Source organism: Colletotrichum godetiae (assembly GCF_030913485.1).
Source record: "Colletotrichum godetiae strain CBS 193.32 chromosome Unknown BDP55scaffold_28, whole genome shotgun sequence".
Taxonomy (NCBI): Eukaryota; Fungi; Ascomycota; class Sordariomycetes; order Glomerellales; family Glomerellaceae; genus Colletotrichum; species Colletotrichum godetiae.
In genome coordinates, this window is record NW_026851276.1 from 152,855 (window position 1) to 179,157 (window position 26,303).

Here is a 26,303-nt window from a genome sequence, read left to right on the forward strand (position 1 = left end):
TCTGTTGGAATGAAAGAACGTGACTCGACGGAAGTTATCGGGGGTTCGAAAGCCGCCAATTCGCAAAAGGGAGTAGTAGCAATTGTCGCCGTAATAGGTCGAATCGGGAAAGGAGCTTGGGCCAGCCGTAAAGAGCTCTGGAATCTGGACAGTCGCGGTGACGCCAACCGAAATGACGGATTGAAAAATTTTTCCTCTTTGTTGAACGCCTTGACAGCCTCGCTCGGACGGTTCTTTGGATCGGAGGCTGCAATGGCAAACGAGGTCGATGCAGTGATGCCTGGGGTTTCGCTTCGGAGCAAAAGGGGCTCGCTCCTAAGGGGGGAATAAATGATTAATCGCCAAGTATTCGTATGCGCGTCGAGCTTCGTGTCTGGGTATATTCCGAATGGCTGGTACGAGGTAGGGGAGCCTAGGTTTTGCGTGAGGAATGGAACGTCGTAGCGAATCTAGCGAATTACTAGAAGCCTTCCAAATGCAACTCATTCCCGGCCGAAAGTCGAGCTCCTTCCTTCGGGCAAATGTAATTCTTCGGGGTCGCCTGCAGTTTCCTCCTTGTCGCGCTCGGTGGTTATTTCCGCGGTTGCTTCCAGTGTTCCAACTCAATCCAATCCCGGAAGGGACCCCCGGGACTTGCAGATGTGCAGTGTGGCAGGTGTGCGTGCAACCACTTGGGCATGTGGCGTCTCAAGTCGATCCCGTTCCTGCCCGTTCATCGATTCTCGGCGCGCTGGGCGGCATCGGGTGTTTCGGTTGATGATGCAGCCACCGCGGAATAAGCATGGAAGCATGAGCCTAAGGCGACGACATGCCGCCAGACGGCGTCTACCTAACTCAGGCCGGCAGAGACATGGAAAGAGACGGGAAGGGAATAGCCATGGCAGAAACTGCCGGCAAGACAGGAAGGAGAGAAGGAAGAAAGAGACTAGACTTCTAGGACAATGAAAAGGAAGGAATGACAGAACGAATAGCCCTAGCTACCTTATTGCTCTAGCAAGGGAAGATACGGAGTAGGGTAAGAACCTATACGTATCTGTACTTGCCTGAGGTGAAGAACCTCTGGACTCTCGTGACCTTGAAGGGAAGAAAGGACTATTTGGGTCTTTTTTGGCTTCACGGTCATCTGTCCCGTTATCGCACCATGACACCGTCAGCTTCCATCATCCATCATCCCGATACCACCCTCATTGAGCAATCAATTGACGACACCTGACCCAGGGGCTCAACAATCTTCCGCGTCTTATCAGTCCGCATCATCAAAGATGGTTGATACAAGCAAACATCATTGCTTTTTTGTCGAGACCTCCAATTTCAGATACGATGGGAATGTCAGACTCGGACGCATGATTCAGAAGCACAAGCTCTAGCTCAACCACCACTGGCTTCCAGGCCCTGGACTACACCATTGGCATTGACGCAGAAGACGCACACCCTGACAGAGACAGAGACAACAATGATGCGTCATTTTTGAGGCTCTGTAGCCTCAGGCATGCATCGAGAGACAATAGTAGCGAAGCGGAATGGTGAGCGCCAACGGTGCGTTTCGGCGTTTCTTCTCCCTCAAAGCTTGCGCTTGCACTAGCAACAGCAGCTTGGCTAGGAGTAAGAATTTTTTCCCGGCGTCGGCCTCACCCCCCAATGGTAGGATGGCGGTACCTCACAGCCTGATCCTAGACGCTCCACGGGTGAAGCTCAACCGTAATAGGTACCTCGACCTCCGAGACATGGCGGACCCACGCATCATTTCGAGCGACCTGCGTATCGCGTACCGACAGCTGGGATTGACAAACGCTAGATTTACGTTTGACGCTGAATCAATCTCGCAGATACTCCTTTTGTGGATCCCGACATTACGGTTACGGCGTTGCGGTCGCACCCATCTCGGCCATCTCAGACACTGGAACCTCGGACGTCGGCTCAATGGAGCGACCCTACCTCCCATTGGCAGACGAATCGCCACGTCCGTCGGTCATCGGTAGGGCCAAGCTGTCCAGCAACGAGAAAACTGCAGCGTCCATCGGAGCGCTGCCAGTGGACGCCAGCACGCCAGCCAGGTTTCTGGGTGCTGCCGGGATCTCACGTAACACTCGTCTACTTACAGTCGGGGGTGTATAGGGAAGGGGTGTGTGTGCAGCCAGACGGCAAGCGTCCCTGACAGGAAACCGGGCTGGCCAAGGCATGCGTGCGTGCTTCGATTGACTTCATCCCATCTTCGCAGATGGTTGGCGGCGGCATCGACTCGAACGAAAAAACGAAAAGTTTGATAAGGAGATGGGAAGAGCAGTGGAAGAAAGAAAGCGAAGAGCGGTTGGGAAGTGAAGGGAGGGAGCACGACATGAAATGCAAATCGACGCAAGCGACAAAACGGAGGGAGGCCTTGAACTAACTCATTATCGCTCCTTCAAACCATGATGCGTCTCACCGCGTCCCTTTTTATCTCTGGGACCAACGTTCCAACTCGGTCATCGTGTCCACTTTCTTTCTGGCGTTGACGCTTTTTTTCTTGAGCTATTTTGTCGGGTCCACCCACGTGCAAGTGCAAGGCTGCGGCTGATTGGACCCAGGTGCCTCAGAGTGGGGGCATTTGACGGTATCGGGTGGGGGTCACCGCAAGCCATGACCGGGCTGATATCAAAGCTGACATTTGGCGGTTTTTTTTGCTCACTCTCTTTGCGCTGTGTGCCTGAGGGAATCTTTCTGGAGAGAGAAAATTTTCCTTCGCCATGGGAATCCCACCCACGCTCAACCCGTGTGTTTCCGGCACCAATACGGACAACGAATACCTTCTTATCTCGAAAGCTTCAGTGAGCTTGGTCTCCGTCAAGCCAAGGTGCTTGGGGCATAGACATTGCGTGCTTATGCCGTCTCAAAGACTGAGTGAGCAAACGCTGGACCTACATGTTGATTATCGATTAGCCGGTCGTAACGGACTCAACCTTGCGGGTTCTTCTTAGCCTTGATACAGCAACCCACTTCTCATGATTCGTGTTCCTGGCCAAGGGGGCATATCCAGCAAGTACAAACGCCTCAGGCACGGTCAAAGGCCCCAAGATCAACTATCTCTCAGGCTCTCCCTCTCCCCGTCCAGGGATTCCCTACGCCGTCCAGCCTCCCGACAATGCCCGAGATCGGTGCGAGGGCGTGTGTGTTGGATCTCCTTGGTGGATGGAGGTCCACGATATGTCAATGACCGCTCATGTCTAAACCTGATTGGGACGCCTCGTTCATGGCGAATCCGTCCCCAGCGCCGGGCCCACCGAGAAGGAGGGAAGGACGGATAGACGTGTCTAGTGAATACACAAACGGTACGGATGCTCACCAGTTTCTGCCGTCTCCTGTTTGATCCGATCCCACACATCCTGAAGAAGCCTCAGGCTCATCATCTCCAGCGTGGAACCTGAGGCCTGGCTGGCGAGCCATCTGGATCAACTTCCGCCGTCCCGTTGCCCGGGCCCCTGCCCTCTCCTCTCTACCGAGCTTGCCCGTCACCTGAGCGAGAGCTTTTCCCTTCCGAACCTGCTTTTGAGCTTTTTCTCTCTCCTCCTTCTTCCTTCCACTTTACCTACCTCCATCCCAATCTGTCCTTGTTTCCTATCTTCTCTTCCTCCCAGTCCATCACCGTCTATCCCACAATCTCCCCTCACATCAGTCACAATGGCCTCCACTCGTGTCCTCGCCTCCAGACTCGCCACTCAGATGGCCACCAAGGCCGCCCGCCCTGCGGTGCGCGTCTCTGCCATGCCCAAGCGCACCATCACTGGTAAGTCTTCAAAAAATATTACTCGAACGGAGACGAAGGGAGGAAACGGGAAAGGCATCGAACAAGAAAGAAAAAAAGACCGACGCCGACATCGAAGCCAATGAACAATCACATCAATTGGCCTCGCGGCACCGATCCGATATCAACAATGTGTTCGATATCGTCGCCTTCCCCTCTCCCCGTCGAGAAAACAAGAAAGATATGAGAGAACCACGATTGTTCTGACATTCGATTTGCGAAATTTTCAGGCTTCTCCAGCCCCCTCCAGGCTGTCAAGCGCCAGCAGGCCACCACCATCAAGTCCTCCAAGGTCTTCACCCAGGTCCAGGCCAAGCGCGCCTACTCTTCTGAGATCGCCCAGGCCATGGTCGAGGTCTCCAAGAACTTGGGTATGGGTTCCGCCGCCATCGGTCTTACCGGTGCTGGTATCGGTATCGGTCTGGTCTTCGCCGCCCTCCTCAACGGTGTTGCCCGCAACCCTGCCCTCCGTGGCCAGCTCTTCTCCTACGCCATTCTTGGCTTCGCTTTCGTCGAGGCCATCGGTCTTTTCGACCTCATGGTTGCCCTCATGGCCAAGTTCGTACGTCATCACCAATTCACACCCATCTCATTGGGATTCATCAAAACTAACAACCACGACAGACGTAAGCGATTTATTTCGCACTGGCGAGCTGGGGAGAGGCAAGGAGACAGCTTTCGGACGGAGCTATGCTCTCTTGACCGCCATCTCCTTTTGGGACAGGTTCGCCTATGGTCACGCAATGGAGCATCATCCACTCCACACTGCGTGACAAGCTAGAGTTAATAGACGGGATAGACAGCATGGTGGGCATTTTAGACGATTAGAGGTCATAGACCGCACGGCTCTGCTGTGTTGTATAGATGGAAATTGGTCTGTGGCAGGGACGAGGTAACGCACTACTCTTACCAGCGAAAAAGTTTTGCATCTCCCCATCTTTTGCTTCAGCCAGCCTACCCCCGTGGCTCCTGGCCCTGATACAATTTTTTCTGTAAAAATACTACAAACCTCAAACTCATGATCACCGACTTTGATGACTTTCGTGAGGCAATTGATGAAAATCTGAGCATCGGGCATGAGATTGTGAGATTGGGTCAAAATTCTCCGTCACTCCTAGTCACAGTGCCCCGGCAACCATCAAAACCTCACCGCGCGAGAACTTTCGTCCAGGCACCTCATCTCCACTCTGGGGAAGGGACCAGTCTGCCAGAGCTTGAAGCGTCCGAGATCTTTCGAGGTCGAATTGGCCAATGTGAAGTGAGAATTGACTGAGCTTCACTCGAGCTACCTAGGCACCACGGTAGGTTTTTGCGGGTGTCTCCCGTGCCTGGCGGCGGGAAGCCAGCATCCATCCCCACGGGGTTTCTCGCACACGAGCAATCACGCACCATGCCATGCCTATCCTTCCTGCCCTGCGCCTCTCCTCTCACTTATCAATCTGCTGGCTCGTTCACCACTAGGTTCACTTCAGTGACTTCACTTTCGCTCCATTGATGCGGAGCAGACATCGCCCGTTTGATTCCCTCCGTGATCCATTCTGAGGCTGCTGCCGTAGAAGAAGACGATGATGATGATGATGATGCCACACGGGAAGACGAGGCACTACCCGCCGGAGACACGCCTCTTGAGATGCCAATTGAAGAGCCGAACCGACGACCATTGTCGCTTCTCATCACTCCGCTTCTCACTCGAGCGTGGTACTCGCGCAGTCTGAACCGTAAACCAAGGCCACTGTTCCCAAGCAAACTACCATTGACGCTGCCAACGATAGTTTGGTCCTCCAGACTCCCTTGGCCTAGCCCGGAAGAAAAATTCTCGGTTTCCGAGTGCTCCGCTCGACCTCGACGTATGTCCTTATCGTCGAAGCTTGGCTCCGAGTCGTGCGTCCGACAGCGCTGTAATCCGTACCAAGAGAGTTGAACCGTCGCGGAGACTCACACACCCCCTCGGCTCTCTCTCACACACACCTGTCCTTTCTGGACGACGAACGGCCGTTCGTTCTGGTAGCCTTTCGCCCCCACTTCCACCCCTTCAAACCGCGACGAAAACTTTCGCCGTCGTAAGCTTGACCAAGCTTGAGCTTTGAAGTAAAAAGCTTCAGGAAAGCCAAATGATAAAAGTCCAGACGAAATCAGATAACGCATGTGAACGCCATTGAACCGGCAGTGAGAATCTCCAGCCTCGCAATTGACTTTTTTTCTTTCTCTCCTGTCCTCTTCAGATCAATCCCTTCACTCTGAGCATGTGCTTCCCTCTCGATCTCGATCATATCTCCGAGGTCACGGGTGGCCAAAAAAGGCCCTGCATAGTCTCTCTCCCACTTGGGAAACGAGGCAAGCGCGAATAACCACCGTTTCATCAAGCAGAACAAAAAGGAAAGAAAATGTACTCCGTATACTTCGTCTTTTGCTGCTCTTATCGTGGGTACCTCTTTCGTGCGCGTGTTCCCACCCCCTTCCCCCTTCTTCCCCCGAACCACCATCATCAACCGCGCCCCCGTCTTCTCTTACCCCTTGAGGGATCAGCTTTGCGGGTCCCCCAACGTAAAGGTTTCGACGGTCAGGCGCTGCGGGATTGGATTCGAACTTGCCAAAGGGCTCCACAGAACGGTAATGGCATCATGGATCTTCTTATCCCATCCACCCGCTCTCGTCACCGTTTCCTACTTATCCACCGTATTTGGCGAGGTTAGCGGACCTTCGTGGTCGGATGTATCGTGATGGTGCGTTAATTTTTGGTTTCGCAGCCTTCGCACCACCCGACGTTGATTTTGAGATGGGATGTCGTTGGAGAGATTAAGTAATCCTTCCACCCTTCTATTTTTTTCTATTTATGACGGTCCCGGCTGTAGGGTAATGGCAGGTTTCCCCTCACGCGAACCTCGTTCGATTTTTTTGAGACCTGGGCTCATTTTTTTTCGCGGCTGGTGCTGGTCTTCTCCAATTCGGAGAACCGAGGGCGTGGGCGTGGGAAGCGCAAACTGGCGAGTGCAACGGCGTCTCGCAGAGCCGAAGTGCTGCAGCAGCAAGCGAGTGTGCAGAAAAACAAGGCAATTGGTACCTGATGAGTCGACCCACTCTTTGCCTTTTATGGATGGAACGGAATGGACTGAACGTGGGGGGACGGGGACGACGTCTGTTCCTCGGCTCCTAGAAGCTTGGGGAGGTTGTTGACGGGATGTGGTTTATGTCGATGAAATGACTTTCAGCGGTACTGAAGTATAAGAAGCAAAATTGAAGTAGGAGGCCGTCTCTTGAATACGTAATAAGAATTTGAAAGATCTGGTATCAAATTGTTGGGAGGGGGTGTTCACGGGACAGCCACGGCCAACCTCGAGGGAAATTTGGAAAACGTGTGGAATACTACCAACGTGTTAATCAGGACACGACTAAGACGCCATGAAGACCAGTGGCTAAACCCACTGGGAGACAGTAACGGTTCGTCCTCTTTCACGCTGTTGCCCACCAGAAAACGGAATTTCGAGGTTGTCGTATCGAAGGCCCCCGCCCCCCATGGGGAAGAAGGTCCCGCAACTTCACTCAGTTGATGTGGATGCCCCTGCTAGGGACTTAGCTTATCAGTCATCGAGCCCTGTGTATGAGATGACTCGAGCTAGAGGAGTCAGTGGAGAGACTTGCCGACTACCTCCTTTCTTGACGATGTTTTGTTATAGCTGGCTGGCAGAGAGCAAAGCCTCTCCCGGTCTTGATTATTCACTGCTTGCTCGGGCCATGGTGAGGGTGCTTGCAAGAAGGCGCCGACTAGAGACCTGTTCCGCCCCTGTGCTCTCTCCAGTGTTGTCAAAGCCTAGGGATACGACCGGGCAGTAATCCACGTCTATCACGTCATTCCTTCGAGGGGAATGTGGCCGTGAGCTACAAGCCACGTGGGAGCAGATAGATCCAGGCCGTGGAGGTTGTTCGTTCACGTCTCTTTGAGATCATCGCGACGCCAGATACCCATGACAAGAATAGCTTCGATTCTCGCTGGATATCTTGATTGCCTGCTGTGCCGCTCAGTCAAATTATATCCACGTGACTCTGACCTTGGGTGTCACAGAGACAAGGTTCAACTATCACAACCTTTTGAGCCACTTCATTTCTCCCTCCCAAAGGCTGCACAACGATTTGCCCAAGGTGGTTTACCAGAATATCTTTCGATAGGTAGTCAGTGCAGTACATCTTGTTCATTGGGAGACGCCTGCTTTCTTTCCATGGGGCCTCCTCACAGGGACGACGAAGTGAAGGCTCCTCCACCATTGTAGCGTGAGTATGCCCATGCTGATTGCCCAAGCCTGTCCTGTTCTTCGTCACCGATTCCCCATCTCCCGGCTCAGCCATAATCGAGAAAAGTATCGGGAAGAACGCACCAAGATAGGCGAACTGCGTATCAAATAGAGAGAACCTGGGCCAACATCGACTGAGATAATTTTGTATGGAAAGCGTAAGGCCACGATCGGCTTCCATGTTGGCCCATGTTGACCTAGCCTCGCTCCCTACATGGCCTTTCATCGCCCTTCCAACGTGGCGAAAAGACATTCGATGCCTTGTGGCGCAAGATTTACGAAAAGACTGGAGCATACCGCGTTAGACTCTCTGGCTAGGCTCGTTCCTGTACGCATAGAGATTTAATTTCTGGGTCATGTGTGTCTCGGTAAAATCTATGGTCAGGATTGCCGCATCATCGCCATATACGAATCGCGAAGCACGCCATGTGTAGCAAAGCCAACTGATATGGAGGAGGCAATGAAGGTCCAGAAACGGCGTCTAGAGGCTACGCATTTCATTAAGTTCTACGTGAACCCGTCGAGACAACTCCAAACTTCACATGTCCAATCAGAAATTCTTTGAAGAGACGTATTCGAGAGTGCGTCTCCAAACATCCGGTTTTTTTAGAGAACAAGCCGCAAGGTGACCACATACTTTTGAGGTCTCTCGTAACCTTTAAAAGGCAACTTACGCAGGAAACAGGCCACAAGGCTTCTCCACTAGAACAAACTTGGCATTGGAACGTGAACTCTACGTGGATGAGAAGTCAACGCCCATGAAGCTCTTCACGTCTCAACGCCACGCTATAAATACCTTCAACCCTCGTGAACTTTTCAACATGTACCACCCACCCATGTCAGTTTGATGGAGTCATGCATGGCAACTCCAATTTCTAAGCCAGCAACACTAGAGAATCTGGGAGTCGTAATCTCTGCCTTTAGCGACGCATACTGAAATCCTGCTTGTCCAGGCCTTCAATGCGCTCACTACATCGAATCCCTCCTCTACCGCTTATACATTATTATTATCATTCTATAGAGGCATATACACTAGTGGACTTAGGCTTGAGTATCGGGGAGAGACGTTGAATACGCCATATTAGTTCACGTCTTCATGAGACAATGTTCAGTCCTTGCTTTACCCGACAGGACATTAAGTTTCCCCGCGATCAATATGAAGTCCAGCGTTATCCAGATCGAAGAGCTAGAGTGTCTGGCCGTGCTACGTGGCGAAGTCTGACATTAAACAAATCGAAACAACATCATTGACAAGGTCACGCAAAGTACATGTATATCTCAGTCGCGATTGAGTGGTCTTGCACAGTTCACTGTAATTACTGGCCTCGTTGATATATACCACGCCGGCCCCTAGTCCCAGGCGGACTCCGCGCTTCTCAGCAAACGCGTTCTACTTAAAATAAGTATCCAAGAGGCAGACGAATTCCAAAAAGCAGAATACGCTCTGCGAGAAAAACCAGCGAACCGAATGCGTTCCTCCTTGCGCCATCGCTGCAACGACCAATGAGCGTTCCAAAAGCAAGTGTTCACATGACGAATCCCGCCCAAGAACTGTCGCCGTGATACGGTGTCTGCCACTCACGTATTCTTTTTCCTTTCTCACTAACGGGAGCTCCTCAAAGCCTTTCTCTCCTAGACGTCTTTGCCACGAATCTTGGAGTACAACACCGTATCGAAGAAGTTGTAGTTAGGGTCCAGCTCGCAGAATGGATGTTGCGAGAGTAGGACATCTGCTGTAGGCCGCTCTAGCGGGTTTCTATAGGAGGTTAGTCATGGTTCGGTAACTAGCTGGGATGAGCCTTACACAGTAAAACAGTCCAACATGAAGGCGATGGCCAACGGACTGATTGTCTCCCGAACCTCATCGGGGATAGGCGGTGTCTCTCCATTGGCGATCTTGTAGATGGCTCCCACAGCCTCCTCTTTGGACCAGGGTCGTCGGCCAGCGAACATCTCCAGGACAACGCAACCCAAACTCCAGATGTCAACCTTGGCACTGTAGCCCTTGCCCTCAGAGCGGATCACCTCTGGTGCCATCCAGAAGACGGAGCCCTGCATCGAGTTGGACTTGTCGTTACCGTAAATGTTGTCCGTCTTCTTTGAGATACCGAAATCTGAAATCTTGCAAGTACCATCGAGATCTAGTAAGATGTTGTCGGCCTTCAGGTCGCGATGCAAAATACCTTCCCTGTGAAGGTATGCAAGACCAGAAAGCATCTGCCGGGTGAGGGATGAGACGACAGACTCCTCAAACTTGCCGTGCTTGCGCAAGCAAGATCCAATACTGCCACCAGAAATATACTCGAGGAAGATACTGATGGAGGTCTCCTTACGCTCGCATCCAAGGTATTGCACAATGTTTACGTGGTCGAGATGCTGCATGGTCTCGATCTCCTGGTCGAGAGCTGCCACCAGCTCACGCATCTTGGCCTTGTCGCCCTGCGCAGCTTTAGGGTTGACCTCGACTTCCTTGACAGCCAAGAACTCTCCGGTCGTGGCATTCATACCGAGATAGACACGACCATATGTACCCTTGCCGATAAGTTGACCCTTGAACCACCGGAACGTGGTCTGGCGCTTGGGAATAGTGTCCTGGGGAATCTGTGGCATGACCATACTGCCTCGCTGATCAGGCCGAATTTGCACAATGTTGGCGTTGAACATCTTTGTGCTCTTTCTCCTCATAAGTACTGATGTATTCTGGGTAGCCTGACCAGGTTGTGTGGTTGTCGTCGTGGTGAACCGCTTGTTAGCTTCATGAGCACCGCGGGCAACCTCACGAATGGACTTCATCCGGCCCAGACCGCCCGAGCGTCGAACACTCCTTTGTGCAACCGAAGCGACCGACGCAGGACGCTCAAGGGCCTTGAGAGTAGACTCATCCGATCCGAGTGTATCGTTGTCATTATAGAACGACCGGTTGTTGGAAATGGCCGCACGAAGACTCGGTGGCGACTGAGGTGGCGCGGGACGTTTGGAAGCTTCCTTCTCCTCTCCCTCGGCAATTGGGGAGGGAGGGTTGGCCTCTGCCTCGCCTTCTTCCAGTACGGGCATATCAAGATCCAAATTAGGGAAGAAGTCGTCGAGGTTGTTGATAAGGGCGTCAGTTGTTGGACGGTTGGCCCAGACATCCTTCTCGACAAAAGACTTCCTCCTGCCCAATTTGCTATCTTCCGACTCCGACTGGGGCGTATTTGGAGTTCTGCGTGAACTCTTACCGCTCCTTGCACTCATAAGAGCGTCATCCTCCTCGCCTTCGGGAGTTCTGTTGCTGGCACTGCCTAGAGACTTGGGGGATGTGAATGACACCGAAAGCTGCTTTCCTTTAGATCTAGACGTATTCACCGTCAAGTTTGGCCGCTTATCGGTCGATTCGTCAGGCGAATCGTCGCCGTCAAAGATGCGAGTGATCTTTGTCGGCTTGGGCTTGGCAGCAGCGATGGGAATTGCGAACAGGCCATCATCCGAGTCATCTCCTGAATCATTACCTCGCTCTGGAGCGGGTGGCGGGGCAGGTTTCTCGAAGCTGACCTCAGATTCAAGGAAATCAAAGTCCGGCCCGTGAGACTTGCGACGGTGAGGTTGGGGTGGTGCACTCGGAGGGAAGTGTGGGGGGTTCATGGAGCTGGGGCTGATCTCTCGCGACGCAACTCTGTGTACTGTTTGGTTTGTTTTAGCTGCCATTCCTTTCTTAGATTGCCGCCGCGGAATCGGAGTACCCTCGGGAGAGTAGTCCGGCACAAAGAAGGGCATGTTCCCGCGACTCCAGGTCAAAGTGCCGGGCGAGCCAGACAACGCTGATTGAGGGCTGTCTCGGCCCGAAAACGACTTTGCAAAGTCAACAGATGAAATGGCTCCCTTACCTCGGTCTGAGTATTCGTTGCCTAAAGCTGGTTGCGATGACACTCGGTTGGGCGACTTGGATCTTCGGTTGGCGTTAACACCAACTGCCCCAAGGCCTCGGCCCATGCCAACGAGTGCTGCACCAATTCCGGCGCCAGGCTGGCTCGAAGTCTTCTTCTTACGGTCTCCGTTCTGGCCGGGGAGCTCCATGTCCTCAAACAGAGTCGAGGGCCGTCGCGGCGTAGGAGCCCCATCAGCAGACGACCGCATTGCGTGCCCCGTCTTCCGACTCAATGAGTTGGCTTTGAGTAAGGTGGCTGACGGGTCACTCGGCGGCGCCGGAGGCTTCCGTACGGGGAACAGTACTTCCGGCTTCTTGTCCTCGTACGGCGATTGACGTGGCTGATCGAAGTCGACGGTTCTGCCGTGAATGCCATAGGGCGTAGTAGCACTCTCTGGCGTGTTGCCGGAACCAGCAGCTTTACGCCTCTTTTCGAGGTACTCGCGCTGCTTACGCTCCATTTCGGCACGATACTCGCTTGCCTCTTGGGCAAGCATCTTGTCATCCACCCTTTCGCCGGCCATGCTGTTTTGCCTCGACGTCGGGGGAGAGGAGCTGGATCTTGTCCGCGACAGCCCGCTCAGTCGATTGTATGCCTCCTCGTCAAGGGATGTATGCGTCGGGTTGCCATTAGCGTGGCTAGAGCCTTGAGACGCATGTCCGCCTTGACGAATAAAAAACTTGAGGGTCCCTGTTGCGTCAGCCCTATGCTTGCGATTATTGAGGAGTTTCTGGTCGTCCAGGGGGTTCTCATGATTGGATTTGCCAAGCTCGGTGAGGTAAATTTGAGACGTCGTGGCATCCATCAGACCCCAATTGCTGCATATAATGAGGCGAAGGTCCATGGCCGACTCGGCCTCAGTGATGTCGCACATGCGATAGTTATATCCATCCATGGTGGCCAGTGCGAACACTCTGTTAGGGCCAGGACGTCTAGACTTGGCGGAATCCTTCTCGTGAACATCAAAGCTGGATCCAGGTCGGATGTCCAAAGACGTTTCGCTATTGTTTCCAAAGCGAGAGCCAAAAGAATGAGGCTTGAAGCTGAGTGCTGGAGACGTTGGCGATTCCATGTCGTCAGGGCTTGGAAAGCCATCTTCTTTCTTTTGCTTGTTCTTCCTCGACAAGAAGCTGAGACTGAGGAAACTCTTAGAATCCTTAGCAGAGGACGGAGGCTCAGTGCCGGCTGACTTGTCGCCGGTAGAATCCTGCGGCGACGGACGCCCTCCGTCTTGCCCGAGCCGCCGAGGCTCGCCGTTTCGAGTGGCTTGAATGATGTCTGCGATGTTCATTCCACTACGCAGCATTTGGGTAGCTTCAGGTGGGATACCTGACCCGTAAATAGCGGCATTGGAAGACACAGAATCTGTACTATTCCTCGACCTGTGTCCAAACTTGGTTGAATGAGGAGAAGCTGACAGGTTGCCAGCGGATGAGGGGAACAGCGAAGCACTTTGAGGATGTGGGCTGCCGTTTGGGCTGTCGGTCCGTACGGGGGGTGGACGGAATGTGCCCTCGCCGGACTCGCTGGCATTTGGACTTTGCCGTCGGATTCCGTCCACATCAATTTGCTTCATGATGTTCCTGTGACTTGAATCTGAACTCATGGTGCTGTTCAGAGTCGGCATGGTCGTCGATCTCGTTTGTGAAAATCGACGGCCGCCAAAACCAGGCCCCGGCGCTTTGATAGGCGTCTGCCGTCCATCAGTCTTTGGGTGTTCACCCACACGGGTAATCATACTCACGTTGGGAGACTCTGCCATATCCGTCCCAGCGCTAGGTAAGTTATTGCCGTGGTTAATCGACTCTTTCCGGCCATGCGACGAGACTTTGGAGGGGTCAGCCGGCCGGCCGGTCACGATGCTTCTTATGAGACGTCGCATTCTTTTGCCTTCTTCTCGCTCCCGCGGCTGATCCCAGCCCGTCCCGCTGTTTGTGCACTCGACGGCCAATCTTGGGTACACTTGCTGGTGCATCATGCCAAAGTTCCCCCGACCGCCGTGCATGCTGCCGAGCTCAAGAAAGTGAGCACCTTGTAGATTAAGTCCCTTGAAAGTCTCCTGCCAGTCCTTGGAGAACTGATTTGTAGCCAACCACAACAGCACCTTATCCAACGGCCATTGCGCCGCCAGCTCTGGGTGGATGCTTGACGTGATCGTCGTAGCGTTCGAGGTTGTTGACATCCCACGGCTGTGCATGGCTTGAGCGTACAATCTGTCTCTCCCTCCTGACACATCGTCTTGCGGCGTGGTCATTGCCGTGTCGCCGCTGGTCTGACTATTGGTAGGCCATGAGCTCTGGGAGGTTGCCGAGAATGTCGCATTCTCGTCAAAGCCGCCCAGACCAGGTATTCCAACCCCTTCGCCGTACGTGTCGCCTTGTGGTATGTAGGTCGCCGACATGACATGTTCGTTCGGTGGAGGTGGAGGCGGTATCGATAGTGTCGTTCCCGTCGCAACCTGCGCGTGTAACTTTGGGTTGTAGGCCTGGTGTTGTCCCGGCGGGGGAGGTGGCATATTGAAGCCGCCACGGCCATCGTACATGCGCCCAAAGGCGCCGTGCCATGGTGCCTGGCCAGCCATTGCGCTTCCAGGCGGTGGTCCTGGAGGCGGTGGGAGCATCATCCCGCTGCCTCCTGTTGCGCCAGGAGCAGAAGGGAATCTCGGAGGCGGAGGAGGTATCGACATCATGTTGCTCATCTGGCCTTGCACGGGCGGCGACATGGGCGGCGGTGGAGGAGGGACCTGGAAGGGTCTCGAAGGATCGGCCGACGAGGCATGTCGTTGGGTGTTTTGATACATTGCCGACGGGGGATGCGGGCCAGCTCTCGTAGCTGGCCTCGCGGGATCGAGCCCGAGTAGAGGAGTGGTCGGAACGGAGCTCGCAGTCGAGGCCCTCGGGCGAAGACCGCCGGTGGAGAGAAAGTTGGAGTTCCTCGGCTGAGGATACGGCGAGAGAGCGCCGTTACCGTTGAAGTTTGGAGACAGGATCTTTGGTGTTGTCGAGGTGGACGAGGTATGGGTGGGCAGATCGTTGACGTTAAAGACGAAGCCGTCGAGATTGTGTATTTCGTCTCTGGATCGAGGCACAGATGGGAATGGGCTCGAATTTCGGTCGTGGGTATCAGATCTGGTCGCAGAGCGTTGGCGCGCGCTGGTGCTCATGGTATGCCAGGTATGGATGGTATGGGTACGCGGCACATGGCAGGGGTGGTGGTGTGGGCTGGTGGGCGCGAGCGGGCCTTCAGACCGTAGTCATGTTGCGGTAAGGCGGCGACCGTCGTTGTATTGGCAGCAGGGCGTTGTGCCTACTATCGTAGATCGTGTTGGTCGTCTTGGCGAGCAGCTGCTTGGGGGTTGACTCTCGGGCGCGCTAGGTATTTCTGGAGGAATTCGTCAGGTTGGAGGAATGTTGAAAAGAAGAAGACGACGACCAAATTGGGGACTTTGAAGAGGGGTGGGTGGTATGTGAATGTAAGGTAGCAGCCGTTCAATGTCTTTCAGCTTACGGATGTGGATAGGCAGGCTGGCAGGGTACCGGTATGTTGTGCAAAGGCAGGCAGATAGAGACAGAACAACAGACAACCCCACAGAGAGAGGACGGCCGAGTACCTCGAGTAGTACCGTGAGTAGGCAGGTACTTGATAGCGCGCTTAGAGAAATGGAAGGACCAGGGAGCTGCCGTGTATGTGTGTGAACACTGGAGGCTGGAGGCTGGGCCGCGACGAGGTGCGTCTACTCTTTGGGCTAGTGTTGGCAGGGTATCTGTTGACTGTAGCGAGTGGCGGCAGAGGATTCGTAGATGGGATGAGACTGGTCGAAACTGGCGTGGGAAGTGGACGTTGGCTTCGGCTCTGGCGTGCGTTATCCCACGCAGCAGTTTTGGCGGGGGCGGATGTGCCGTGCAGATCTCCGGGCCAATGAAGGCACTGTGAGTGTGTGACGAGGGGGTATTCGTACAGCCTACGGCAACGACCTTTGCGCAGGTCGCAGGATCGAAGAGTGCGACTTGCGAAATCCTGGGTGGTAAAGAATCATGTGTGGGCTTCGGTGCTTTGTAGAGATGTGAGGACTCGATGAGGGTCAGCAAGGTGTTTGGGGTATATCGTATGAGTGTTCGTGGTGTTTTGTTCAAGTCCAAGAAGTTGCGTCTTGTTCTCGGGGCGCAGTGTAACTAACCACCTAAAGGAAGTTGGGAAGTACCCCGCAGACCATTGGTCAAGATGGAAGGGACCTACCTACTTGACTGATTCCTTCCTCAAGCACACGACATCATAAAGGAACGTCCTCATCGTAACTTCATCGGCTTACTCAGCTGGAAGAGATGGGATTCATTCTTTCTCCAGTCATCTGTAGTAAGTACCGCTGTACACCCACCTACACCAGGATGCTCTTCTTCAAGTCAGCTAAACCCAATCCAGCCTCATCGCAAGACTCAAGAGTAAGACACACCCACTCTGCGAGAAAGCAGCTAGACCCAGATCAATGAATCCACCCGCGACCCGACGCAGGGCCCCGTCTGTTTCATTTGGGCCTTCCAGGTTTATATGGGGCCGGGTAGCGGGTGCCCACCTTATTAACCTGCCGCTCTGACACGAACAACTCATTTCAACTTGGCCCCATTTGGGCCTTTTGCACGAGGTTTTCCAAATTGAACGAGATATCAACAAATTCAACTCTCGGTTGCCATTATCGATGGAGATGAAGAGTCATTCGCAGGTCATAACGTAAGGGGCCTGCTGTTCAGGTGCACAACTAATAGATGCAGCATACGGAGTACATAAGTACTTGTCCTTTTCCCACAAGCGACTAAGTACAATCTGCCCAAGTATCAACGGTATGAAGACTGTACTGGATGCACTCGAGACACCAGCAGGGCCAAGTTTACAGCACTTAAAGCAGCAAGACACACAAGCGCTCCTTCAACCTCCCCGCCGCCAGACCGACGAACCGGTGAGCCGCGATTCTCGCAAAATGCAGCCAACCGCCCGCATCGCTCTCGACGTCCCATTCGCCAGAATCCGACAAGCGCCAGCTTCAACGTCCCCGGCTCCCCCTCGTCCTCCCACCTCCGGCTTACCAGCGTCTGCTGTCCTTTTTCGTCTCTGTGAGAACAAATTCAACGCCCGAAGTAGGTAATACAAGTTTCAACCGTGCAAAGTACCCGTATCGCAATGCGGTTCACCCCAGATCGGCCGCCGGCCTAAATCCCCGGCCCCGGTCCCGCAGGACCTATTCACCTTGAGCATTCTCAGCCTCAAGTCCTTAAACCATGATCTTCAATCAAACTTCACTTTCAAAAAGAGCCTACTCCGTACTAGAAATATCTGTGTCTCGACCAAAATAACTTCTCATATACTGTACTTGACCTCCCACGGAATCACTCAGCAGAGCTCATCCCTCCCTCCCAAGGCCCAAACAGCCCCGTATTGCATATTCACCACATATAGCAAACACACTTATAATAATTACTATTACCACCCCTTCCCGGCAACAGTTCGTTCATCGCCGGCCAAACGGCCCAGCTGGCCGACGTCATCCCCCACCACTGAAACCAATATCCACAACTACCCAATTCATCGACGATGAACATTTGTGATGCGATCAGGACAGTCTACCTCCACGATGAGACAACACCAGTCACCACCACCACCGCCCACAACCATCTCAACACCAGTCATTCCGTTACTGTCCACAAGTTTCCTCAAATACTCACCCGGAGCTTCGCTTATAAAGTCCCAAGGAAAGAGCTTCAGAACTCAGGCCACCCAGCCAGCCCTACAGCACTTCATCGCTGCGTACAACTTCCTCTCTCCTCTCTCCCTTCACATTATAATGGAACTGTGTTCAGTCTACAAGCACATACGACCACACCCATCAGAAAATTCGGGATCCCGTCCGCTCTCCCATAGACAAGCTGATGAGGGCCAGATCAGTAGTTGAGTCGCTGACGATCAGCGAATACCTGGTGTTGTATGTTTTTTTGACATTTTCAAGCCGGCCAGGTAAATATGTAGCTACTCATCTCTCTCTCTCTCTCTCTCTCTCTCTCTCTCAGAGGTTAGAGACCAAGCTGTTTTCTTCCCCTTCCCCCCCCTGGCCTGGTGTGCCATGTTACAGCCCGTGCCGCCGGGAGCCGGGAGTGCATGAACCACCCACCCCCTGAGCAGCCGACACAAACGCACGTCAACGCTGCATCAGTGAAGCATGAGACAAGTTTCCCAGTGGACCATCAAGAGCGAGGAAAGTTTAAATGCGAGAAGCTGCCGCTTCACTGTTTCATACGAATAACCATTATAATGGGGGAATGACTACTACTACTACTACTACTACCAAGATTAGGTCGGTAAGGTAGCCAAGTCAGCTAAGCGCAAAAGTTAGCTCATAAACGACATGCGTGTCATCAAAGACTAATGTAGTCTTACTAAGGTGGTGTTGAAACATCGGACGGATTCTGCACGGCCTCTCGGCTTGTCTTGCCTCGCTTGCTAGATCTGGATAATCCTCTGATATCGGAATAGTGAGGCCAAGGTCCGTTCAACATCATATCAACGTGTCACAAGCAACGACGAAGTGTTATTGCATCTCAAAAAAGGTAATGCTCTTCATTAACTCCCTGATAGCCAGAGGTGTGCCTCGGAAGCCCCAAGAAACACCTCCTCCTCCTCATTGCTCTAAACATAAGAAAAATGATACTTGCAATGAATACTTCTTGACCATCACATCATAGGCGGGCCTCGTGGGGGACCCTATTCGTGCCTCTGGATAATATTCGCCTTACAACTCGTTCCATCCCATCCCAGCTGTAGCCCACTCTTTACATGACGCTGCACCTAGCGTAATTTTGCTGGCACTGCTCCAGATATCCCATATCCTCCTCGGACCCTTCGACAATGTTATGCTGCCTCACCAACCCCGTGACCCGAAGCGTCTGCTCCCCGTCCGCGTGCCACCACTTGAGCTTCTGCACCAGGGGGCCCTCGTCGTCGTCCATGCTAATCGCCCACTTGCCCGACGACACCTCGACCGTGCAGTTATCCTGCGGGTAGTGGAACTCGGGCAAGAAGACCACCGTCGGTGCCTCCTCGGACGGCGGCGCCGCGGCCTTGAGCTTGAGCGTGAACGTGCAGCTGCGCAGGTCGAAGCCGTACTCTAGCACGTCGCCCGCCACGACGACGGGGGACGGCCGCACAAATGCCTCGGCGGCGCGGAGCCCGGGTGCGTTGGTCAGCTCTGGGTCCTTGGACGGGGCGGATGATATCGACGGGTTCGTGATTGTGCTCTGTAGGTTTTCCGGCGTGACGGTCGACTCATCGGGGACGTCTCTGCTCATGGAGTTGCGCTTGAGGTCTGAGGATGGGTTGGGTGACGGGCTGCGGGGGAGAGGCGACAAGGGTAGTGTCTTGTCGTCCAGTGAAAAGACTGACAGATCCTCGCCGTTCCAAAGATCGCCGTGCTCGTGTGTGTTCTTCGATTCATGTTAGTTAGGGTGACATCGCGTGTGAAAGATGGCCAGCTTACCTTTGCAACGTAAACCCACAGGCAGTGGCCCTCCATACCCGAGCCTTCGGCACCAAAGTAGTTGGCATCCAAGGCAGCTGACTGATCCGAATAATCTCCGGTCTTATACGCCTTCTTGTTACCCATATCGTATGGGATGCCGAACTCTGTCATAACGCATGGGTGGTTGCCCATCCTGTCCAAGCCTTCCTGCCGCAAGGACGCAAGCTGGTCCTTGAAGCAATTCCTGATAGCAGTCTCGCCGACCTTGACAGAAAGCGCCTCGTGCCAGTATCGCCCACGCAACACGCCTACAACGTCCACGTTCCACACTCTGTTCCATCGTTTTGTCATGAGAGTAATACCATCGTACCAATGCGGCGAAAACGCCATCATAGGGTCGTCGTCGGCGGTGCCCTTGATCTGCGGTGGTAGCTCGAGTGTCGGGTATTGCATCAGCATAATGCAGTTCTTGTGGATGGGTCGGATGGCGTCTCTGTATAACCGGTAAGAGTCCATGAAGTACGTATTAGTAAACTCCGGGTGGTCAATCGTCTTCCCGGTCCTAGGGTTCTTGGAGAAGTAGTCCTTCTTGACCAGGGTATCTGTGTTAGTGTCCCAGATACCGTGCTGAGCCCAGATACACTCCCCAAGCTTCCAACCCTCGTCTCGCTTCCAGCCATATCTCGAGTCATCGTAGTCGGCGGGCAGCCAAGCCATCTCGCCGTGGGGGTCAATCAGCGAACGGCCGACCTTGTACGGGCCCATGCCACCCATGTCCCACACTTCCACCTCGCAGGCGCGGCCAGATCCAGTGAGGAGCGTCTGCCAGATCGTCGGGCACGAGCCCTTCTTCAGCTTCTGCGCATTGGGGATGATGCCGATATCCTGGTAACCGACCAGACCGCAGCCCGGCTCGTTCATGCTCTCCCATCCGATGACGACCTCGTTCTCGAGGTCACCGGCCTCGTGTATGCGTTTCGCGAGGTGCGCGCAGGCGGCGACGAAGTGGCCCTGTAAAAAGTCCTGGATGTTGATCCCGTTGATGATGCACTTTGGCGCAAAATCCCTGCCGCCAAAGTACATGGTGAAGATTGTCGCGGCCGCGAGACGCCAGTAGTTTGTCGACCAGATCATCTTGGGGAACTCTTCGGGCTTCGGGTATGTGTTATGTACGATCGCGGCCTCGGTGGCGGAGAAGCTCTGCGGGTTAAGGCCGCAGGCGTAGATAGTCCACATTGGGGCGCCAGAACCACCGCAGTGTCTCGACCACTGTAGGATTTGTTAGCTTTCAAAAGCCACATTATGGGGGGAGAGCAATCGAACATACCACGTCCTGGTGAGGGTCCATGAAGATGTAGAACCCATATTCTTTGGCTATCCTCAGAATCTCAATGGTGTGCTGGATCCATTCTTCATCGTAGCGTCCTGGGCCAGCGGCTTCGATGGCCTCCCAGGTAAAGACGTAGCGGATGGTGTTGTATCCGTAGCGCTTTATCCTTGAGAAATGAACGTGGGCTTCGTCCTTGGGAAAAGGACGGTTGTGGAATTTGACATTGTCGCCATCGAAGAAATCATCGCCGATATGCGAGGGTTGGTCGGGCTCGCTGGGGAGCTTGGCGTCGGCGGCGACGTTGAGGCCTCGAAGCACGACTTGTCTACCGTAGCCGTCGCGGAACTGGCCGTCTTCGATTGTCAATCGGAATGTGGACATGGCAAGGGCTTGTTTTCTCGAGAGATCTGGCGGTGCTTCTCTTTCGCTCTGCCGCCAAGATGCAATGACGATGTCCTAGAGCTTGGAGGGGAAAGAGAGAAAGCAGCTTTGGGGTTTCGAGATAGGAGAGCACCTGGACACACACACGCATACAAACACACAGCGAGCGACGACGGCGGACTGAACGGGTCACCAAAGGTCCGAGATTGGAATAATTGGGACGGTTCGATGACGTCCTGACGGGGTGCCCTGATTAGCGGGATGCGCAATGTCAGTCGACGGGTGGAGGTACCTTATCGGGCCCAGCGTACGGCTTTAGCGACCGCCAAGCGCTAAATCCTTCGGTGGCCTTTGCCTTAAGCGAGTCCAAATGCCTCCCCCTTGCCGAGCATTAATTACTTTGAGCTGCCCGTTGAACAATGGAGCTGTTTTGTTTCCGTAGCTACGAGTTGAGTTAGAGGACAAAGCAAACCAGTCAAAGAAGAGCAGAGGGTGAAAACATGTACTAGGCTCGCTCGACAACTACGAAAAGCAGACCGTCGTGGGCTTTTAAAGAAAGACACAAACGTCACGCCTACCATAGCGCAGCGCCGCAGCCTCCATCTGAACGCCCTGCAGAGTCCCGGACAATGCAGCATCAGCCTGTGAGGTGGGAAACAGCGTCTGCGTGACTGCACCTGCCACCCCCGCTCGTTTTCGTGTTCCACCTGTGACCCCCAAAGCCAATGGGAGCTCTTCCCAAGGGATTCTAGCGGGGATCAGGCGGAGGCACCGCGACGTCGGCTCTCGCTTGAACTCCGGGCTGACGCCGCCAAATAGTCGGGGGTTCGACGAGGTAGAGGTGGGCCTAGACGGCCCGCTGGCTCCGGAGTAAGGTCCAGCTTCCTCACCGAGCACCTCACTTACACGTAACACGCACCGCGATTCAATTAGGATATACTACACCACTCTTCAACAATTCAACTGCATCATTCGTATAAGTTTAGCCTATGTGTATTCGATTGTGTTACTTCTACGAATCATACCAAAGCCAGCTATCATTGCCACGAAACAAGTCCAACAAACCTTGACTCGTATACGCGTTTAACCAACGAGGATTTGCGGGCCAGGTCCAAGCCAAAGAGCTAAGCAGAAAACCATTACTTCGCTTTCTCGCTTTCGTAAACTCAGCCACAACGCTGTTGCAATCCCCAGAATTCATCGTCTATCCATTCACACACTCTCCAACCTTACCTCAGGCGTGGTTGCTATCTGCGTCCGACTCGGAACTATCCCTTTCCCCGTTCATCCGTCCCGGATCTCTCACTCGCGTCCGCTCATGTTCATCGCCTCCAGTTCCCCAAATCAGATCAAGATATAGACTCGGCTTGTACTCGCGCCTCCGCAAGACATAACGCCGATAGAACCACGGTAGGTACTCAACGGCCTGATGCTTGACGAACTGCCGCTTCGACACAGCGAATACTAGGTCCAGATCCTCCAGGCTGCGCCGCTTGGTCTCCTCCAATAGCAAAAACACCATGACCAGAGCTAGGATATTCAGCCCCGCAAATAGATACAGCGAGCCGCCGTCGCCCAGCCCGGAATTGATCCGCGGGAAGAAGACGGATAGCAGACCCGCGAAGCCCAGGTTCACCGCGATGGCGAACGCGGCCCCGGCTTCACGGTGCGACAGCGGGAAGCTCTCTGACGCGTAGGTGAATGGGATAGGTCCCAGACCGGGTGAATACGCGGCCGCGAACAGCAGGATGAACAGGGCCACCACCGGTACCTTGGCATCCGGGTTGTGTATGTTAAAGGAGACGCCTGCGAGAAGCATGAAGAGTGCCATTACGGGTAGAGTCAGAATCAGCCATTTCCGTCTGCCCAGTGTATCGATCGTTCGGATGGCCGGGAGGCCGAAGATGAAATTGACGGCTCCGTAACCCAGGCTGAAGAACATGGCATCCCGCTTCACCGCGCCGGCACGACTAAAGAGTGTGCCTGAGTAGAAAGCCAGCACATTGATTCCTGTTTTATCCAGTCAGCAGGGCTCTCATCTACACCTGACCACACTTGAGGGGTTGCTCATCTTACCACATAGTTGCTGGGCAAGCGCCACGGTCGAGCTACTAATTAATGCGTTCCTCAACCGCCTCTCAAGAAACAGCTGCCTCCACTGTCGCAGAAATCCCACCACGGTCGAGACGAATCCCGGTATGTACTTGAGGTTTGCGACGCCGCCCGGCACTTCCTCTTGCTCAATGGATTTGTGTACGAGGTAGATATCCCGCAGAGCCTGCAGCTCAGTGTTTCTCAACTTCTTGAGGATCTCGTAAGCCCGCTGGGGATCATATTGCGGACTCGACACGCGCATCAGGTACCGTGGGCTCTCTTCACAGAAACAAATGACCAGAACGAGCAGCGCAAGCGCGGGGACCATTGGCGCGCCAACCATGAGTTGGAAGGTAAGCCGCTTGTTGGCTGCTGTGTCGAATATCAAATTGAAGGCAAATCCGACCATTAAGCCTGCCGCTACCCATAGCTGCCATGCGAGAATGGAGGTACCGCGCCAGAAGCCGACCGCGGTCTCACTAGCGAGGATAGGAGTACTGACGGCCTTGAGACCCATACCTATTCCCCTATGTTAGCCATGCGATATCTTGAGAAGGAGACGTGTTTCAACTCACCTATCCCATTCACCAGCCGGATGCCAAATAAATGCACCCAGTTCGTCGCAAAGGCCGAGGCAATAGAGCTAACCAAGATAAGAAAAGCAGCTACCACCATACCCCCCTTACGACCTAGATAATGGTTTACCGGCAGAGCAAGAGGGCAGCCCAGCACCGCGGCGAACAGGAAAGGAGACGCATTTGCTGCCCCCAGCTTCCAGTCGTCGATGCCTAATTCGGCGTGACTTCCCGTCGCGCTGCTGTCGTCCTTCTTGGCTGTCGTGTTCAGTCCGAACTCCGTGTCGTAAAGAGACGAGCCGTTGAATGATGCCTGCACATGGCCTAGATAGTCATCATCAGCTCATGACCGAGATCACGCCCAAGAGGTAAGACGCGTTCATTTACCTACCTTGTAAAAATGCTGCAAGGGAGACTGTGATGATGATGGTCCACATCCCCTTTTCGCTGAAGGGGACATCGCGTTCCCGAACAAGTGCCCGTTTTTCCTCTGGCGTCAGTTGGACCGGAAGTTCCTTTCCTGCTGCATCGCTTGGGTTTCTCGCCACTTCGTCGTAGAGTTTGATGTCCTTTGCTACGCGCGCAGCCCGTATCATACGCCCCTTGTCGACGTTTAGATGCCTCTCCGCGAAAGAGGTGACGTCTGCCTCAAGCTGTTCGTCGGTATAGTGAGCTAGAGGAGAGATTTGAGTCAGTAAGAGGAATTGTCTTTGGAAGGTGAGGGGCTTAGTCTGGAACTCTTATGGATGGATCTTACAGAGAGGGTTTTCGATTACCGCCCGGTTGCTGATTTGTCGGTGACGGGTTCGTTGTTTGGTCACCACGTCATGACCAGAATGAGACTCGGCCTGGCCGAGAGTGTCGATATCAGACATAACGGTTGTCAATATGATCGTACCGAGAAATTGCGGGCTTAATTGGCATTCATCAACAATGGCACGATAGGTAGCATCACGAGTAGCCAGCATAGGGCTGAGATCAGTCGCGAGCCAGGCCCATCCCGGGTATTAAGTCAACGAAGGCAAGGCTCTCTAGTAATATAAGGCACCGTCATTATGGTCGTGCGAGCGAAACGGCACGAACCATAGCCCAACATCTAAGACCTCACGGCCCCCAATAGGATCGAGTAACAGCGTTCCGCGTCCCGCGTCTCACTGAGACCTGTCTCGCAGGTTTTCCTCGGCTGCCGTCGCACAATCAGATGGCAGCCATGCACGGGTTCGTCATCTCCATCCTTCGGGTGAGCGATCGTCGTCCCGTTGACTTGTGTGCTTGTCTACTCGTACATACCGGATGCGGAGTAGAGGGAAGCGAGGGCGCATCTAGTCCCCCATGTAGGGCTGTGAGTGTGGAGGCGGAGTCAATCCTTTCTACCTCCCTGCCATCCACCCTCCTACAAGGCAATGGAAGAAGCTTCGAGGAACTGACTTCAGCCTGACCGCGGGTGGCACTGTTCGGACCATGGAGGCACGTTCTAGACTATTGAAATATCGAGGACGACGTTGGCCAACGAGATGGATTCTTGGGGTTTCAATGTGTCATTCTAGAAGCCGTGAAAGCCCTGGAGAAGCCTCGTTTGGGGCACTCGCAACTGCTCTCACCCGCATACGCCGCGTTTCTTGTACTCAAAACCCGAACATGGAAGCAGGCAGCACTTACACTGTGGCTTTGCTCAAGCCAATCGATGTCCACAACGCGAGTTTGGGGCTGCAAGGTGCAGATCGCCCAGCCATCCCGTTGTCATCGCCGTGTCTTGAGTGTGAACAGAACACATCTTGTTTCTCGCCTGGTATTCCGCTGCGCCACAGGCTCGGGGTACAACGTCGGGGTGAAGCTTGGCAACCGGGATTGAAATGGAATAAGCCTACTGCATCAGCTCCCACGCTACGGAGTAGACCCCGGTCATGTGAGGTTCCCCGCGGGGGCCCGTTGTATAGAGTCGCTGCGTGCCATTCGAGTGGGCAGAAAGAAACTTCAATCCCGGGTTGAGTGCAAAGTGAGACCATCGACTTGTGGGAGGGGCACAGCATCTAAGAAGGAGTTCTGGAGGAGCCAGCCTGGCAGGACCAGCTGAAACTTGGGTTACACCGACTGCGGCAGCAGCCTGCCCTACGCTCGTGATGTGTCTCTTCGTGGCTATGCCCCCCAGATTGTTGGCAGCGATGTGTGTCTCAACGAGTAAGACTCATTTGGGGGTATCATTTGTCGATCGCGGGGAACACAGGCAGACTTACCTCATCGACGGATGGAGGAGGGTGTTCAATGCCTACCCTCCACTACTCGGTCGTCTAGGTACTACGTCTTCTTCACCTGAATGCTCTTCGTTTTGCACAACAAGCCCGTCCCACGACCCCATACCATGTTCATCATTCAACGCCCGAGGCCCCTCTACATCGATTACCGCGAAGTCAACGGACGCGGCTGCAGCTTAGGTGATTGAATAACCAGGCAGT

General features: G+C 53.9%; 5 protein-coding genes across 5 annotated transcripts; 1 reads left to right on the forward strand and 4 right to left on the reverse strand.

The window, feature by feature from the left end:
• Window positions 1-3,654: 3,654 nt before the first annotated feature.
• Window positions 3,655-4,408, forward strand: BDP55DRAFT_633510 (ATP synthase subunit C; the record flags this gene model as incomplete). Its single annotated transcript, XM_060572564.1, has 3 exons — window positions 3,655-3,760; window positions 4,009-4,340; window positions 4,403-4,408. The coding sequence occupies 3 exons, from the start codon at window positions 3,655-3,657 to the stop codon at window positions 4,406-4,408; spliced, it is 444 nt and encodes a 147-aa protein (XP_060427903.1).
• Window positions 4,409-5,212: 804 nt separating this feature from the next.
• Window positions 5,213-5,923, reverse strand: BDP55DRAFT_716811 (uncharacterized protein; the record flags this gene model as incomplete). Its single annotated transcript, XM_060578352.1, has 2 exons — window positions 5,213-5,674; window positions 5,747-5,923. 2 exons carry the CDS (start codon window positions 5,921-5,923, stop codon window positions 5,213-5,215), a joined length of 639 nt encoding a protein of 212 aa, XP_060427904.1.
• A 3,773-nt stretch (window positions 5,924-9,696) lies between these two features.
• On the reverse strand, window positions 9,697-14,769 carry BDP55DRAFT_695013 (uncharacterized protein; the record flags this gene model as incomplete). The annotated part of the gene is made up of 3 exons (XM_060577419.1): window positions 9,697-9,820; window positions 9,869-13,662; window positions 13,714-14,769. 3 exons carry the CDS (start codon window positions 14,767-14,769, stop codon window positions 9,697-9,699), a joined length of 4,974 nt encoding a protein of 1,657 aa, XP_060427905.1.
• Window positions 14,770-18,784: 4,015 nt separating this feature from the next.
• On the reverse strand, window positions 18,785-21,181 carry BDP55DRAFT_555310 (family 5 glycoside hydrolase; the record flags this gene model as incomplete). The annotated part of the gene is made up of 3 exons (XM_060569478.1): window positions 18,785-19,435; window positions 19,489-20,739; window positions 20,798-21,181. 3 exons carry the CDS (start codon window positions 21,179-21,181, stop codon window positions 18,785-18,787), a joined length of 2,286 nt encoding a protein of 761 aa, XP_060427906.1.
• Window positions 21,182-22,099: 918 nt separating this feature from the next.
• On the reverse strand, window positions 22,100-24,853 carry BDP55DRAFT_668503 (uncharacterized protein). The gene is made up of 5 exons (XM_060575238.1): window positions 24,608-24,853; window positions 24,242-24,523; window positions 23,851-24,174; window positions 23,258-23,794; window positions 22,100-23,191 (listed from the first exon to the last, which is right to left on the reverse strand). Exons 1-5 carry the CDS (start codon window positions 24,816-24,818, stop codon window positions 22,416-22,418), a joined length of 2,130 nt encoding a protein of 709 aa, XP_060427907.1. The 5' UTR covers window positions 24,819-24,853; the 3' UTR covers window positions 22,100-22,415.
• Between the last annotated feature and the right edge of the window lie 1,450 nt (window positions 24,854-26,303).

Excerpts from the sequence above, each read along its gene's own strand:
- BDP55DRAFT_668503 (XM_060575238.1), bottom strand. The coding sequence starts at position 24,818 with ATGCTGGCTACTCGTGATGCTACCTATCGTGCCATTGTTGATGAATGC. Across the intron at positions 23,795-23,850 it reads CCGGCTGGTGAATGGGATAG|GTATGGGTCTCAAGGCCGTC; the intron begins GTGAGTTGAAAC and ends ATAGGGGAATAG. Across the intron at positions 23,192-23,257 it reads GCTTGCCCAGCAACTATGTG|GAATCAATGTGCTGGCTTTC; the intron begins GTAAGATGAGCA and ends TGGATAAAACAG.